This window comes from Ursus maritimus, unplaced genomic scaffold (genome assembly GCF_017311325.1).
Source record: "Ursus maritimus isolate PB19 unplaced genomic scaffold, ASM1731132v1 scaffold_2, whole genome shotgun sequence".
Taxonomy (NCBI): Eukaryota; Metazoa; Chordata; class Mammalia; order Carnivora; family Ursidae; genus Ursus; species Ursus maritimus.
Genome location: NW_024424452.1, coordinates 69,464,811 through 69,480,577, shown reverse-complemented (window position 1 = coordinate 69,480,577; position 15,767 = coordinate 69,464,811). Strand labels below are relative to the sequence as shown.

The 15,767-nt window shown below is 51.6% G+C and overlaps 1 protein-coding gene across 1 annotated transcript in view; it reads right to left on the bottom strand.

Moving 5' to 3' along the window:
- Positions 1 to 12,273, bottom strand: part of PARP1 (poly(ADP-ribose) polymerase 1) — a 38,214-nt gene extending 25,941 nt beyond the window's left edge. The window contains exons 1-3 of the mRNA XM_040636110.1: positions 12,133 to 12,273; positions 7,589 to 7,754; positions 97 to 212 (exon numbers count right to left, since the gene is read on the bottom strand). Coding sequence (XP_040492044.1) covers positions 97 to 212; positions 7,589 to 7,754; positions 12,133 to 12,252 — 402 coding nt within the window. The 5' untranslated portion in view covers positions 12,253 to 12,273. The remainder of the gene's footprint in view (positions 1 to 96; positions 213 to 7,588; positions 7,755 to 12,132) is intronic.
- Positions 12,274 to 15,767: the final 3,494 nt, after the last annotated feature.

Here is a 15,767-nt window from a genome sequence, read left to right as displayed (position 1 = left end):
CTGTGAGATGGTCACGTGACGCTTAACCGCCAGGGCTGCGCTAGCCCCCAAAGCCCCCGTATCTGCTCTTCTCCAGACCCCCTCCTCCGGGCTCACCTTCTCTATCTTCTCCATGCAGCCCTTGCAGGTGCTTCTGTTGGACTTGGCATACTCGGCCGCGAAGTCCGCCAGCGTCTTGTCCGTCTTGCCGCCACCTCCATCCTGGCCTTTGCCTGAAGGATGGAACACAGCAGCGCCGCGTTCAGCCTCAGGGCGGCTCCGGAGACCCCGAACCCCCGAACCCCTCCGCCGGGACACCTCGTGTCCGGGCGACTGCGACTGGCCCAGCTCTCCTGCGTCTGCCTCCAACAGCTGTGCCTAACACAGCTGCTTTTCTGGCTATAGAAGACAACCCTTCCGCGGACAGGCTCTCGAAACAGCTCGGTGCCCGCGGGTGCCTGTGTCACCCTCCGGCTCCATCACTGCCCTGGGTCCACCCCCTCACTGTGGAAAGTGCTTCCTTAGCGCTTATCATGAAAGCCACGCCCTCAGCTACATTCAAACGCCACCTTCTGATTTCCGGGCTCCTTCTCGGCATCAAAGTTACGTGAAGAAGTGAAAGGATAGGGAGTGTCTTCATACAGAAAGAGGACTGCAAGTAAGAAGCATGCAGGGAGGCGGCATTCCTAAATCAGTGGGGAAAGCTGGGGTCATTCAGCAAGGAGCCCTGGGGATAAACAGCCAAGCATCCAGGAACAAAGGAGAGTCTTTTCTTATATAAAAGTAAGTCCAAGACTGAATGTTTCTGTCTTAAGATCTGGAACAAGACAAGGCTGTCTTCCCCAACCACATCCATTCAACATTGTACTGGAGGCTCGAGCCAAGTACCATTAAGGCAAGAAAAAGAGACAAAAAGTGTAAGCTTGGAAAAGAAAGGTAAAGTCACCTCTACCTGTAGGGACGTGACTGTGCAAAAAACTACTTCTACCGTTAAATGAATTGAGCAAATCTGGACAGTGCAAGGTCGACATATAAAATGTTCCTATATGTGAACAATAAACATACTTAAAAAAGAAATTAAACCACGCTCCAGTGTAAATAAACACACAGAACAATTAGAAACAGATTTAGCAAGACACACGAATCTTCTGCCTGAAAACTTTGGGACAGTGTGAAATTGAAGGCCTAAGTAAATGGAGTTACTTCACGTTTATGGATTGACTCCATTTGTTGACGTATCGATACGTCAATCCACTTTGATCCCGATTCCACGTGATGCCAGTCAAAGTCGCAGGGAGGGGGCCTGAGTGGCTCAGTAGGTTGAGTGACCGACTGCTTTCAGCTGGTGTCATGATCCCAGCGTCCTGCGATCCAGGCCCACATCAGATTCCCTGCTCAGCCGGGAGCCTGCCTCTCCCTCTCCCTCCGCTGCTCCCCCTGCCTGTGCTCTCTTGCTCTCTGTCAAGCGGATGAATAAAATCTTAAAAAACAAACAAACAAAAAACCTAGCAAGCCTGTTTGGGCAAGAAATCACTAAGTTTACCACAATTTTTGTAAGGAACTACAAAGGACCTAGAAAGGTCAACACAATATTGAAAAAGAACAAAGCGGAAGATTCACGCTATGTGATTTCACGATGTCCCACAAAGTTGTAGGAGCTAAGACAGTGGGGTGCTGGCAGACAAACCAGCCAAGGGGTCCAGAGTCCAGACACACCCACAGTCATGCAGTCACCTGGTCTTAACGAAGTCTTTTCACAAATGGTATGGGAACAACATGGTAGCCACATGGAAAAAAACAAAAAAACCACCCCCTCCTCACACCTAACACGAACATTCTTTTAAGACTGATCAGAAACCAAACATGAATGCCAGACCCACAAAACTTCCAGAAGAAAGCAAAGGAAGTATTGTCACAATCTTGGAACAGGCAAAGACTTCTCAGGAGGCTGACGGCACTAACGAAAAAGAGAAAGAGAGGGGGGAAAAAATCAACCACTGCCAGTAACTAGACAAAAGGCAAGGCCCAGAATGAGAGAAGGCATTCACATTGGTACCTGATAAAGGACTTCAACCTAGAATATTCTACGAACCCTTACAACTCAAGACGACGACTACTGCAAACTGAAAGCACGACGTGCTCTCACCGCACACGCATCGGTGGCTGGTACTGACGAGTGCCTGTGCCAGGCGCTGGTGGGATGGGAAATGGGGCGACTCGGAAAGACAGTCCAGCAGTTTCCCTAAACAGCGGAACGGAGACCTACGGACACTCCGCCGCTCTGTCCCGAGGTGCTCACCCCGGAGAAGCACACGAACGAGAACAGCAGCTGTATTTGTAGCAGCGCGAAGCTGGCAACGGAAGGCCGGCTCAGCGGTGATCTACTGGAGGACTACCCTCCGCAATCCAAAGCACAAAGGGTGACACGCGAGGCAGCCTGTGTCTCACGGGTGTGGTGCTGAGCGGAAGGAGGTTATGGGAGACGTCCACGCTACTCCTTTGCTTCTTGAAATCCTAAGTCACACAAAATTAATCCACGGGGACACACATCAGAGCCTGGCCTCCCAGGTGGGGAGGGTAACAGAGCACAAGGAACCTTCTGGGGGGAAGAGAAATGTTCCCTAACTCCATGGGGTGTTTGTTACATGACTGCCCACATTTCTCAAAAGTCACATAAATCATTAAAAAAAATCCCGGATGAAAAACTGAAAAATCAGACCAGAACCAGAAACTGCAAGTGAGCAGACAGACACGAGTACAGGACATTTACTCCAGGATGAAGCTTTGATGCAGCAAAACATACAAACGCACTTCAAAGAAACACGTCCAAGGGCAGCCTGGCTGGTGGGTGGAGCGGGCAACTCTTGATCTCGGGGTCGTGAGTTCGAGCCCCATGTTAGGGGTAGAGTTTACTTAAAAACAAAACTTTGTATTAAAAGAAAAAAAGTCTTTACATATATTAAAAAGTCAAACTGGTAAATATATTTGCAAAAGGTATGACAAAAAAATTTGTACCTTTGTTTCATTATGAAAAACACAAAATGCCCTCAAGGATGAGGCAAGGACACCTACGAATATCACATTAATAAAACCGACTACCAAATGTGACAAAACATGCCACCCCACCCGGAGCCAAGGGAAGAGGAGCGGAAATACCTGACGCGGGCATCTGCGCACGCGTGGTGCCAGTGCACGGGACGCAAGCCTACTGGAAGGCAATGGGACACAAACAGAAGCCTCGGGGTCATCTCTTCGAGCCGCCATCCTGCTTCTTGGAATTAAAGACACAGCTGGACAGGTGCCCAGGCTGGACAGGAAGTCTGCAGCAGCTCCATCCGCAACGTAGCAAAACGCGTGAGAGTGCAGCCTCGAAGGACAGGCCGTCTGGAGCTGAACCCTGGCTCATTTGCCCTTGGCCTGGCCTCGGCCCCGTAAGCTCACCTCTCAGCGTCTCCACTGGGCACGGGGCTCCCGCACAAGGGTGAGAGGACGTCGATGTCAAAGGTCGTGAACGAAGCACAAAATGTAGCAAACCTCAATAAACGAATACTGCATATTTTAAAAATGATACAAACTCACAATTCTTAACGTGAAAAGAGTAAACATCAGGGGCGCCTGGGTAGTTTAGTGGGTTGAGCGGCTGACTCTTGGTTTCAGCTCAGGGTCATGGTCTCAGGGTCGTGAGACTGGGCCCCACGTCGGGCTCCGAGCTCAGTGAGGAGCCTGCTTGGGATTCTCTCTCCCTCTGCCTCTCCCCCTGATCACATACCCTCTCTGAAATAAATAACTCTTAAAAGAGAGTAAATATTAAATTGTAAAACACAGTACGTAGGTCAATGTCACTAGGAAAATGCAAATCAAAATCACATGAGAGAACACCTTAGGATGGGTATTACGAAAAAAAGGAAAACAAGAACCACACAGACACACGCACCCCCTCAGACACTAAAGCGCTGGCAAGGATGCAGGGGAACCGGAAGCCGTGTACTGCTGGCCGGGACGCACAATCGCACAGCCCTTCCAGAACACAGTAGGGCAGGTACACAGAACGCTAAACGGAACTACATGATCCAGCAGCTCCCCTTCCGGCCGTGACCTACGAGCATGGAGAGCGGCGTCTGGACCAGGTACTTGCACACCAATGTCCACAAGCAACACCACTTGTAATCGCCCAAGGGTAGAAACAACTCGAACGTCCCTTGATGGGGGGACAGATAACAAACTGGCGTATCCATGCCGTGGGCTGACAGCATGGACGACCCCAAGGACACACGCCAAGGGAGACAAGCCAGTCCCAGAAGGACAAACCCCGTGTGATTCCCTTCCCAGGAGGCACCCGGAGTCCCACTCAGGCAGAAATCACAGAGTGGGAGGAGAAACGGGGAGTTACTGTGAACTGGGCATGGAGCTGCAGGCTGGGAAGATGAGAATGTTCTGGAGGTGGACAGGGTGATGGTTGAACAACAGTGTGAGTGTGGGTCATGCAGACGAAGCACACTGGAACACTGCTCGGATGGTGGACGTGTGTTTTACCACCCACACAAAGTGACCGAGCGTCTGAAAGAGTGACACTTAGAATCCCAATTCTACGGGAAAGAAAAAACACAGCACACACGTGAATCAGTATTTGAATAGAAAATTCCTAGGGAGACACCCCAAAGACCAATGGTCGTCATCTTGGAATCACAGGATCTGGGAAGATGTAAACTTCTTGTGTGGCTCCGTCTATTATATCAGGCTCTTGGATACAAAAATCCCTGGACAACTAGCAGGTATTATGTTAACTTTGGGACTTAAGATGTCTCGCAAGCGGAACACAGCTACAGCAAACCTATTGTGCCTTTTCATATTATAAAATGATCTAGTTTGATACACGTAAATTGTAGCTAGAAGGGACATATCCCTAAACAAACAACCCCCACTAACCTGAACACAAAAGGGAAAATGACCAGAGAACGAGAAGAACTTGTTACACCTGCCCCCAGCGCAAACTGACACCCTCACCCTCCGGACCGTTTCTTGGCAAATTCGCTGGTATTTTTACTCACGAGTGTGAGCAGTGTCACTGACCTCTCAGCTTCCACAGACCAGCAGCAGCAGGGGACAAACACGCTGAGGCGAGGACAGGGAGAACAGTTTAGCACAGGCAAAGGCCGGTGGACGTTCCCGCGACAGCCCGGCGTCACGAGAACGGGCTCAGTGGGGTCAGCTTAGAAGGCAGACAAACGAGAACGCAGTCTCAGATCTTCAACAAGTGATTAAAAACGATTTAAAATGTAAAGGCATCTCGAACAAGTTAGGTCTGTGGGTATCAACAAGCTGACTCGAGTTCACATGGAGGAAAAAGACCCCGAACGGCCAACACGATATTGAAGAAGAAAAGACCGAGACTGACACCATCCGACTTTAAGACTTACCACGAAGACAGTCGGGTACTGGCAGGATAGACAACCTGATAAACAGACCAGAACAGACCCCAGAAATATACCACCCCCCAGTCACTGACATCTCACAAAGGAGAAAACACTATATAATGGAGGAAAGGCAATTTCCAACAAGTGGTGAACTGGACATCCGCACACAAAATGAATCTAGATGAAGACTTCATCTCCTTTACAAAATTCATCTAAAAAGGAAACCATACTATAAAGCTCCCAGAATGTGAAACAGGAGAAAGACCTGGCTGACCTAGGTGTGGCGATGACGTTTAGACACAACACCGAAGACACAGTCCAGGAAAGAAAGATTTGGTAAGCTGGACTTCTTAAAACTGGGGACTTCTGCTCTGTGCCAGATACTGCGGAGAAGACAAGCCACAGACAAGGACAAGAGATTTGCAAAAGACAGAGCTGATAAAGGACTGCGATCCAACACAGACGAGCCACTCTAAAACTCAGCGGTAAGAAAATCAACGAAGGGCAAAATAGCCAGACTCCTCCCCAAAGAAGAGATGCAGACGGCCATAAACACACGAAAAGGTGCTCCGCATTGGAGGACATCAGGGGATTGCAAATCAACCCAGGATACCTCTAACATGCCTATCAGAACGGCCAGAATCCCGATCACGGACACCACCAAACGCTGGAGGGAATGCAAACCGGGGCAGCCACTGAGGGAGACGGTTTGCTGGTTTCCCCCAAAAGGAAACATACTCCTCCCGGAACGATGAGCAATCACGGTCCTTGGAACCCACCCAAATGAGCTGAAAAGCTATGTCCACACAAAAACCTGCACATGGATGTGTACGACAGCTTTATTTGCAATTTCCCAAACTTGGAAGCAACCAAGATGCCCTTCCGCAGGTGAACGAACAGACCGTGGTCCATCCAGAGAACGCACTATTATTCGGCGCTGCAACAAACGGAGCCATCAAGCCATGAAGAGACACGGAGGACCCGCAGTGCCTGCTCGTCTCCGAGTGAAGCAGCCAACGTGACGAGGCTGCGTGTGAATGACCCCAGCTCCGCTGACACTCGAACAAAGCGGGGCTGGGGTGCGGACCCCCTCGTGCACTGAAACTGCGTGTAACCTGATGCCCCTGAACCTTAACTCCTTACAGCCTACCTACCATTCACCAGAAGCCCCACCGGTAACCGATGCATCCTGTTACGTGTATTAAATATCGTACTCCCGGGGCGCCTGGGTGGCACAGCGGTTAAGCGTCTGTCTTCGGCTCAGGGCGTGATCCCGGCGTACCGGGATCAAGTCCCACATCAGGCTCCTCCGCTATGAGCCTGCTTCTTCCTCTCCCACTCCCCCTGCTTGTGTTCTCTCTCTCGCTGGCTGTCTCTATCTCTGTCGAATAAATAAATAAAATCTTAAAAAAAAATAAATAAATAAATAAATATCGTACTCCCCACAGATTACAGAAAAGAAAATGTTAAGAAAACCATTATGAAAAGGAAACATCGACAGTAACGTACTGAACTTCCTAAGATCCACACAGAAGCCAGCGTTCAGTTCAGACCCATGCTGTTCAAGAGTCAACTGCTGTTTGGTGAACACTGTCCAAACCCGTACAACGTGCACCACCACGCGTGAACCCTGAACCTAGCGACCTGGGGTGATGACGAGAGGGCCACTGTAACACACGCATCGCTCTGGAGGGAGACAGGGACAGGCCCTGCGTGCGTGGGGGCAGGAGACACACACCAACTCTCCGCACTTTCTGCTTCATTTTGCTGTGAACCTACAAATGCTAGGGAAAAAAAAAAAGTCTATTAAAAAGAAAACTGCAACAGACTTCAAAGCTACATTTCTGGGGCGCCTGGCTGGCTCAGCTGGAGGAGCAGCAACTCATGATCTTGGGGTTGTGGGTTCAGGCCCCACATTGGGTGTAAAGATAACTTAGAAATAAACCTTTAAGAACAAAAATAAATAAATAAATAAAAGCTCCAACTCAAGCACCTTAAAAAACAAACACCCTGCCATAGGCAAGTCGACGAGGCGCCGCTGAAATCACACACTGGCTCCCCGTTATTTACGTGCGCGCCTGGAAGACACGGGGCGAGGGGGGGGGCAGGCAAACGTTCTCTCAGAAAAGGCCCCAGAGAAGCTGCCCAGCTGGGGCCTGGGGAGGACACCTGCCGCGTCCCTGGTCTCTACACACCTGTGACGCCTCCAGCCTCCGCGGTCTTCTTGACTTTCTGCTGGTCGTCCCACCTGAGCTCAGAGAAGCCGTCCACCTCTACGTCGGGGTGTCGGATGCAGTGGCCGACCTTCCAGAAGCAGGAGAAGTGGTACCAGTGTGGGACTTTTCCATCAAACATGGGCGACTGGAAGAGAACAAAGGGAGGTGAGAGAGCAGCTCAAGCCCAGCCCTCAGCAGCTGCACACACGACGCCCTTCTTCCCCTTCTCTGTAAAACGGGGACAGCCGTGCCCGTGTCCCCCATGTTGTGCGAGAAAAGCTGTGAGCCGATAAGAAATGGCATCCCAGTCCACATTTCTCAAGATCTCCCCCAACAGCTACCTGCCACGGCACAGTCTCTTCTTGGGACGCGGGGCACAGCTGGGGAACAGCATGGGGAACAGCGGCGCTTCTGAAGAGAGCTCTGCCCCACGGGCCACGCCTCAGTGACTCAACTTCCCTCCAGGTGCCACGGAACACACACAGGACCCCTGCTCTGTGACCCCATCCTGCTGTGCCTGCCTGGGAGGCCAGTGACTGCCCCCGTCGGGCCTGTGTGGCCCAGAAAGGGCTCTTTTAGTGCCTCTGCTGTTAGAACAATAAGGGACAAGGCCCAGATAATGAGCAAAGCAGAGAAAATGTGTCAGGAAACAGTGTCAAGCCGGCAGCAGCCACACCAATGTGTGCGGAATGAATGAACTTCTTGGAGGGCTAAGGCCCAGGAAGCGGAGACAGCAGCCCCCAGGGCCCAGGGCTGGACGGTCAGCATGCGCACCGTGTAAGTCCAGCCGCGAGGAAAGGTGCTTCCCCTCTCGCGGTGTGCTTCCTCCTTCCCTTGCTGCTACACACTCGGGTTGCTCCTGATGCGACACCATCAGGCTCCTCTCCTGGCAACAGTGCCAGCTCTGGGCTCGCAGAGCGGATGGTGACAGTGACTGGGTAGAGTGGGACCAGCACGGGCATTACTCAGTCCCTAGAACCCTTCACAAGCTATCACAGGTAACCCTCAACTGCCTCTGGGGTAGGAACCGGCACCCCCAATTCACAGATGTCTGCGGCCAGTGACTCAGCCCTGCCTGCATCCACAGCAAGGTTCTGTCCACTCACTACGCTGCTTGGCAGGAAGAGCTACTTAAAAATACACAAATGGTTCTGACCAAAGCAGAGGAGACTCCAAATATCTGCTTTTATAGGAAATAAAGCTAAACGCCACGCAGATGGAATAAAAGTATTAAAACAGCATCAAACATAAAACACCACGAAGGAATTTTCAGATGGAGCTGTCGGACAGGGGAAATTTTCTGGAAGAGCAGCGATGACTTCTCCCACCTAGGCCCCTCCTGCTGTGAGTGGCCTCTTTCTCAGTGTAATAGATGCAGAAGGAAGGTTCTCGCCAGGGCACCATCAAGGACTCCCCAGCATCGAGCTGCCTGGTTTACAGCATATCAGCTGCTCCCTTGGCCCAGAATGCCCTGCAGCCCCACTCGGCTCCCCAGAAGGCTCCTCCCAAGCCCCTCCCAGTGAAGAACAATCTGTCTGGGTGATGACTCGGTCAGTGCCCGTGTCCTGCACTAGGCTGGAGGCTTGCTGAATTCAGGGCGCGATGCCCATCTTGCTAGCATCGGGCAACACCTGCTCACAGAAGGCACTCAAGTGTGTGGACGCCCCCAGTCTGGAGATAAAACAACAGAAGGGAAACGTGGGGTAATTCCTGCTGGGAAAAAGATGCCCTCCGAACCAAACAAAAGATGGTCCCCCACCCCCACCCCCAATAAACAGCATTCCCGAACAGACTTGTGTTCTGGCTCTCGAACTGCCAACGAGGCAGGCAACACCATCTTGCTGTACGTCCGCAGGGACTCGTGCTCGGGGTCCTCCTGCCTTGGCGCCCCATCGACCCCTCCTCCGCAGAACTCGGGTTATACTCCTACACAGGAGGGCACGTGGCCCAGTGCCCCTGCCCCACACTGGACCTTGTGGCTGTGGCGTGTTTTCCCGGCTCTGGTGGGAGCCTTGGTCTGGGTGCTGTGTCCCAACCATCAATGCAGCCTGGGGCGACAGAGAGGTGCAGCCCAAGGGTGTTGTCACAGCACCGGCCTGGGGGACTGTAAGGGCTCCCGGTCACCCTTGAGAGGAAGGACCCCTGAGCAAAGCCAGGCTTTTCTCTAGAAGTTGGGAGTAACAATGATATGGCAGGAAGGGAACTAGAGCAAAGTCACGAGACTATGCTTCTACCTGGCAACTCTTAAGTGGCATAATCTCCGTGTGCTCAGCAAACACACTCCCAGCACCTACTGGGGACCCAGGTCCTCACTCAGCCACTGTTTCCTTCTGCATAAAACTGGCCAGCCCACTGCCCACCTACCCACAGAGAGCATGGAATGCCAGTTAACAGCCTGCAACCCCGCTGTTTGCCTGCTGTCTGCCTTAACCCCGCCCAAGACACAAGAACACAGGGCCCACCCGTCAAAAGGCCTCCATTCGGCCCCCGGAGGCTGCCTCGGGGCAGCCACCTCCAGTATCAGGTATCGGACACTCAGAACAATCCTCCCATACAAGTGTAAAAGAAGGTATTTAAACCCGAGCAGGAGAAGAATGGCTTCGTTCTTTCCGGCTTCCAGCTCTGCCTACAAGACCGGACTTTACATTCTGAGTTACGACTCCGCCCCCAAATACAGCCACAGAAAACCACTTATTTTCAATAATTTCTTTCACGATCAGGAACGCGAGCCTAGCCCTCCTCTGTATTCGGCACACTGACTGTACTAAGGTTTTCTGTACGTCCTTCCCGATAAAACAGGGTCCTCTCTGGCTACCTAGTGAAGCCTACGGATGTGTCTTTCTCGAATAAAATTTAAAAACACGTAACAGAACACACGGGCTCAAAAAAGACTGAAATAGTTACCAAAACATTTAAAAATTCTGTGGGATACAGTGAGCTTTAAAGCACGAAATAAGATTTAGCGACCACGCTAACAACTACAGTAACACTGAATACTGATGAGCGTAATGGATGATTTTGAGAAATCCCCAACAAATGTAAAGCGGTATGAAAATATCTGTAATTATCACTGGTGACAAAAATCATAGGTACTGCTTTTGCTTTTCTGCTTTTACTCTGCTGCTTACATTCATAATTGGAGGAAGTAATGAATTTTATTTAGAGACTAGTGACTACAGAAATGTAATCTTCTCTAAATCCACTGACTGTCACCCCACAGACTTTATAGGTTAAGAGCCCCTGTACTGAGAGAGCTTCTCCCTCTTTTTATTATTTTAAAAATATTATTTTCAGGATAGTTAACAGTGTTATGAGAGGGAGCTTCAGATCAGGCAGCCCATACGTTCAGGTTTAAGATCACAGAGCCCCAGTGGTAGATCTGACTCTTCAGGCAGTAGGCCTTGTCTGCTTCTCCAGCCTCGATTAACTTCCTGCCACTTCTGTGCGTAAGGACCCCTAATCAAGCTCCCACCCCAGGCACTCAATGCCTGGTGCACGGGTATGTTTAGCAGCTAGCGTCCCTTTAACCAAGCTGGTGGCTCCTGGGGTGGGCAGGGGACCCTCTTTGTGCCCCTAGTATGTAACACAGTGCCTGACATGCTCGGTGTTCACTGAAGGATAGGAACCGCACCTCAGGTACTGAGTTAGGTATCCCTGAGGATACCAGAACAGCCCCAGTCTCTAAGGCACTTGGTACCCACTCTGCTTCACCTGGTAAGTACTGAAAGCCCAGCGACGACTGCTGCCTTACTGCAGAGAGAGAAAATCAAGTTACCTTGACCACGAGCACAGAACTTAGTGAACACAAGCTTCATGTTGGAGAAGAGTGGGACAGGGCAGGGGAGAACCAACATTTAATAGGCACACAGGAGGAGACTAACAGGTGGAGGCGGCAGGGGCCCTCAGAAACACCGCCCAGTCCCACACCCCCACCTGAGAGGCCTCAGAAACCGTCGGGGCGACCCCAGTGTGTCCAGAAGCCCCGATGAGCAACCCCCCTCCAGCCTCTCTTACTCAAACCAGAGAGCTGCAAATGTATAGGGAAGAGAAAGAGCCTGTAAACCTGGAAAGTTTGGGGAAAATATTATTCCAAAGCAAAATTAGGCTAAAAGTGAATGCACTGTACAGAAATAACACCGACTGGTATAGTCCTGCATAATTAAGAAAAAACCGAGAGTGAGCGGATGTTGAAGCCATAGACGAAAATAGATTTTAAAAAATCCTCACGCGCCAGTCGCCATCATCAATGTAGGACAAAAATCTTCCAGCACGAGCGAGGTCAGAACCAGGCCAGCTTCAGAAGCCCACGCTCGCCTCTCCCCCCACCCCCCGGCGGACGGCAGGGAAGGAAGCAGCCCCCCACTCAGCAGCAGAGCTCCGGGCCGCACTTTCCGGGCTTTCGAGGGTGGACCGGCGGGCGGGTCCCGGCCCCGTGGCGGGCTCCTGGGGGCGGCCCCTCCCCCCTTCTCCCCTCCCCCTCTACACCCCCTCCCCCCCACCGCGCACAAAGCGGCCGCGCGCACCTGCACCATGATGGCCATGCGCAGCGAGTCCTTGGGGATGCTCTCGCTGCATTTCTTGCAAGACGCGCGCCCGCTCTTGGCGTACTCCACCCGGTAGAGCTTGTCCGAGGACTCCGCCATCGTCCCCTCGCACCGCCGCCGCCGCTCCGGGCGCTCCGCGCCGCGCCCAGGACACACGCCGCCGCCGCCGCTCGCCGCCCGCTCCTCGCTCCCCGCAGGCGCCCGAGCGCCGCGAGCCGCCGCCGCCGCCGAGCACGCAGCGCTCCCTCGCCGCTCCCCCACCGACTGCTGACGCCCGGCCGCGGGCACGCCCCCCGCGCACGCGTCTTCGGGGCGGGGCCGCCGCGCGCACACGTCCTCTGGGCACGCCCCCCGCGCACGCGTCCTCGGGGCACGCCCGCCGCGCGCGCCCTCTGCCGGCTGCGGGGGCAGCGTTCCCCGGGCGCCTGCGGCTGCGCGAGCCTTGCGGGCGGTGGCAGTGTGCAGGGGCGGGGCGTGGAGCGCGCTCCGCCTTCTCGCCGCGGCGTCCTGATGTGCTCTCGCGCGGAATTCCGCCCTGCCCCGTCTAGAGAGCGAGCCCGCTGTGCCCTGGGGCGGGTGCAGACCGCCCGGACCCGGACGGATCTGGGTGCACGGCCGCGCCTGGGGCTCTGCTGTCAGGCGTCCTCGCAGGTGTTTCCGCCCCACCTAACAGGCTCCTCGGTACTTGAAATTGCGGGTTTTGGAAGACCTGCTGCTGAACAGTTATGTCTTTACAGAACTGGTTTCAGTTTTAATCCAGTGCATTTTAGTTTAGTCACTTAAAACATGGCAGGGGAGGAGGTGCCTGGCTGGCTCAGTGAGTTCAGTGTCCGGCTCTTGATTTCCCTGGGGTTGTGATGTTGGGGTCGGGTTCTGCTCTGAGCGGGGAATTGGATTGAGATTCTTTCTCTCTCTGCCCTTCCCCCGCTCTAAGATAAATAAATAAATCTTAAAAAAATAAATAAAATAAAATAAAAGCTACAGTGAACAGGGCGCCTGGCTGGCTGAGTCAGTAGAGAGTGTGACTCGATCTCAGGGTCATGAGTTCAAGCCCCACCTTGGGCAGGCAGCCTGCTTAGAAAAAAATACAAAAATAAAACATTACAGTGGAGTGTGCTGTATGTGAGTGTTGAGTTCTGCTAGAGCAGACAAAAATCAATAGGAGCGATGAAACTCATGAAGTGTGTCCAGCATAAAGAAGCAAGCTAGTAGCAAGAGAGGTGATGTTGAGTATTGAGTAGGCAAGCTCGTCGTGAGGCACAGGCAGGAATCTTAAGTTAGGTGTGTTAGTGGTGTCGAAGGTGAATAGAATAAGGGGTATGTGATGAAACATAAAATAATTTTACTTAGGGAGTAACCAAATCAAAAGACAGGATCGTTCGACCTCTGGGTTCACTCATTGGTGCTAACAGCATGGTCCCATTCTGGCTCCCGTACGCCCTGCCCAAGAATTGCAGATAAACCCTGTCTGTTCAGCAGGCTAACTGGCGAGCTACAGCTGTGGCCTGGCACACTTGCCCCCCGGGTCTCTGCGAGTGGCCTCCAGGCACTTAGAGTGGCCTTGAGCACCCTTGGCTCTGGTATTCGTAACCCCACTGTTTGGCCAATGCAGTGGAGAGCAACAGAACATACGGACATACAAACATTGCCTAACCCTGGATTTAGATGGTGTGTCTTCTATCTAGCCTCTACCCGGTCCTGCGTGTGTCATCGACCCCATGTTGTGTCTCTTTCTGCAGGAAGTTTAAATCAGGGTTTCAAACTGATTCAATGAACCCTGTAGTTCAAGCATCTTAATTTGGTCTGTGAGGCTTTTTCTCTTTCGTGACTTCGGGGATACCATGCCTGATGTGTCTATGGGAGCTGCCACCGCAGTAGAGGTCCACGGACTTCACTGGACCGTCAAAGGGGTCCTGGGCACCCACAAGGGTTAGGAATTCCTGCCCTAGAACCCGAAGGAGAGCCAGCTAGATCCCACTGCCGACTCAGTATTTTTGCTTGGATGTCTTAAATGTTCCTCTCGTGATGTCCAAAACCGCCCTTAGTACTGCCCACGCAGGATGTGGTCCCCGGTTCCCCCATTGCTTAGACCAAACACCTTGGTGTCAACTTGACTCTTTTCTCTCTTCTTTTTTTTTTTTTTTTTTTTTTTAAGATTTTTATTTATTTATTTGACAGAGATAGAGACAGCCAGCGAGAGAGGGAACACAAGTAGGGGGAGTGGGAGAGGAAGAAGCAGGCTCATGGAGGAGGAGCCTGACGTGGGGCTCGATCCCGGAACGCCGGGATCACACCCTGAGCCGAAGGCAGACGCTTTAACCGCTGTGCCACCCAGGCGCCCCTCTTTTCTCTCTTCTATCTCACACCCAATCCAGCACCAAATCCTAACTTCTGATTCTAGTAGTTTCTTTTATTTTTGATGTTTGGCTACTCATGTGCCCACAGCCCTGTGACCCTGGCACATGCCACATCTCTACCTTCTCATCTGCAAAGGGATGCCCACGGGACCCCTGAGCCCACACCCTGCTGTCTTGCAGGGGTACAGGGTGTGAGAGACCGAAGTTCTGGATGAGCTCAAGGAATTTACTGTGATTCTCTTTTGATAAAGGTAAACAAACAAAAATGATTAACATGACTTAAATAGAATGATGAGTGAGAATTTTTCTTCCTCTCCATCCCTCCCCAATCAAGAGGCCATCACTTGTCCCTGTGTACCATTTGGGCTGTGTCCTGCGGGACACACACACACACAGAGTTTGAAATCTTTTTATGGACGCACTGTACCCTAATTTGTTTGCAAGGATGAAGTGTTATCTATATGTATTTTATTCATACAGTTTTCATATTTCCCACATGATGTACGTCCTTTTTGTGGCGGATTCAGACCCGCTCTCTGATACGGCGGCCACAAGAACATACACTACTGAGCACAGCTGAACAGAGATGTGCTGTCGAGTGTAAGTGCACAGTGAATTTTGAAGACTCGGTAGGAAAAAAAATGAAGGAAAAGATCTCATTCGTAATTCCTTTATATTCATTACATGCTGAAGTGATAATATTTTGGGACTATGGGGTCAAAGAGAATATACGACTGAAATTAATTTTACATTTCTCTTGACTCTTTAAATATGGCTAATGACAAATTTGAATTATGTGTGAATCTTGCATTATTTGTCGTCTGGGCAGGGGTCCTTGAGCAAAAACAAAAGTGTGCCGAGCAAGAGAGGAAAGTTCTACCTCGTCCTCCAGCCCCACGTGCCGCCCTGCATTGTCACTTATTTTCATTTTTTTCCAGTGTGTATTTTTTTAATTATTTTTAAAAGATTTATTTACTTATTTTAGAGAGCGTGAGGGATAAAATGCTCGTGCATGAGCGGGGGAGGGACAGAGGGAAAGGGAGAGAGAATCTCCAGCAGACTGCCCCCTGAGTGCAGAGCCAGACATGGGGCTGGATCTCGCGACCCTGAGATAACGACCTGAGCCAAAACCAAGAGTCAGATGCTTAACTGACGGGGCCACCCAGGCGCCCCTGCTATTGCCTGTTTTTAATGCTGTTTTTACTGATACAGTTTTGTTTTTTTTTAAGATTTTATTTATTTATTCGACAGAGATAG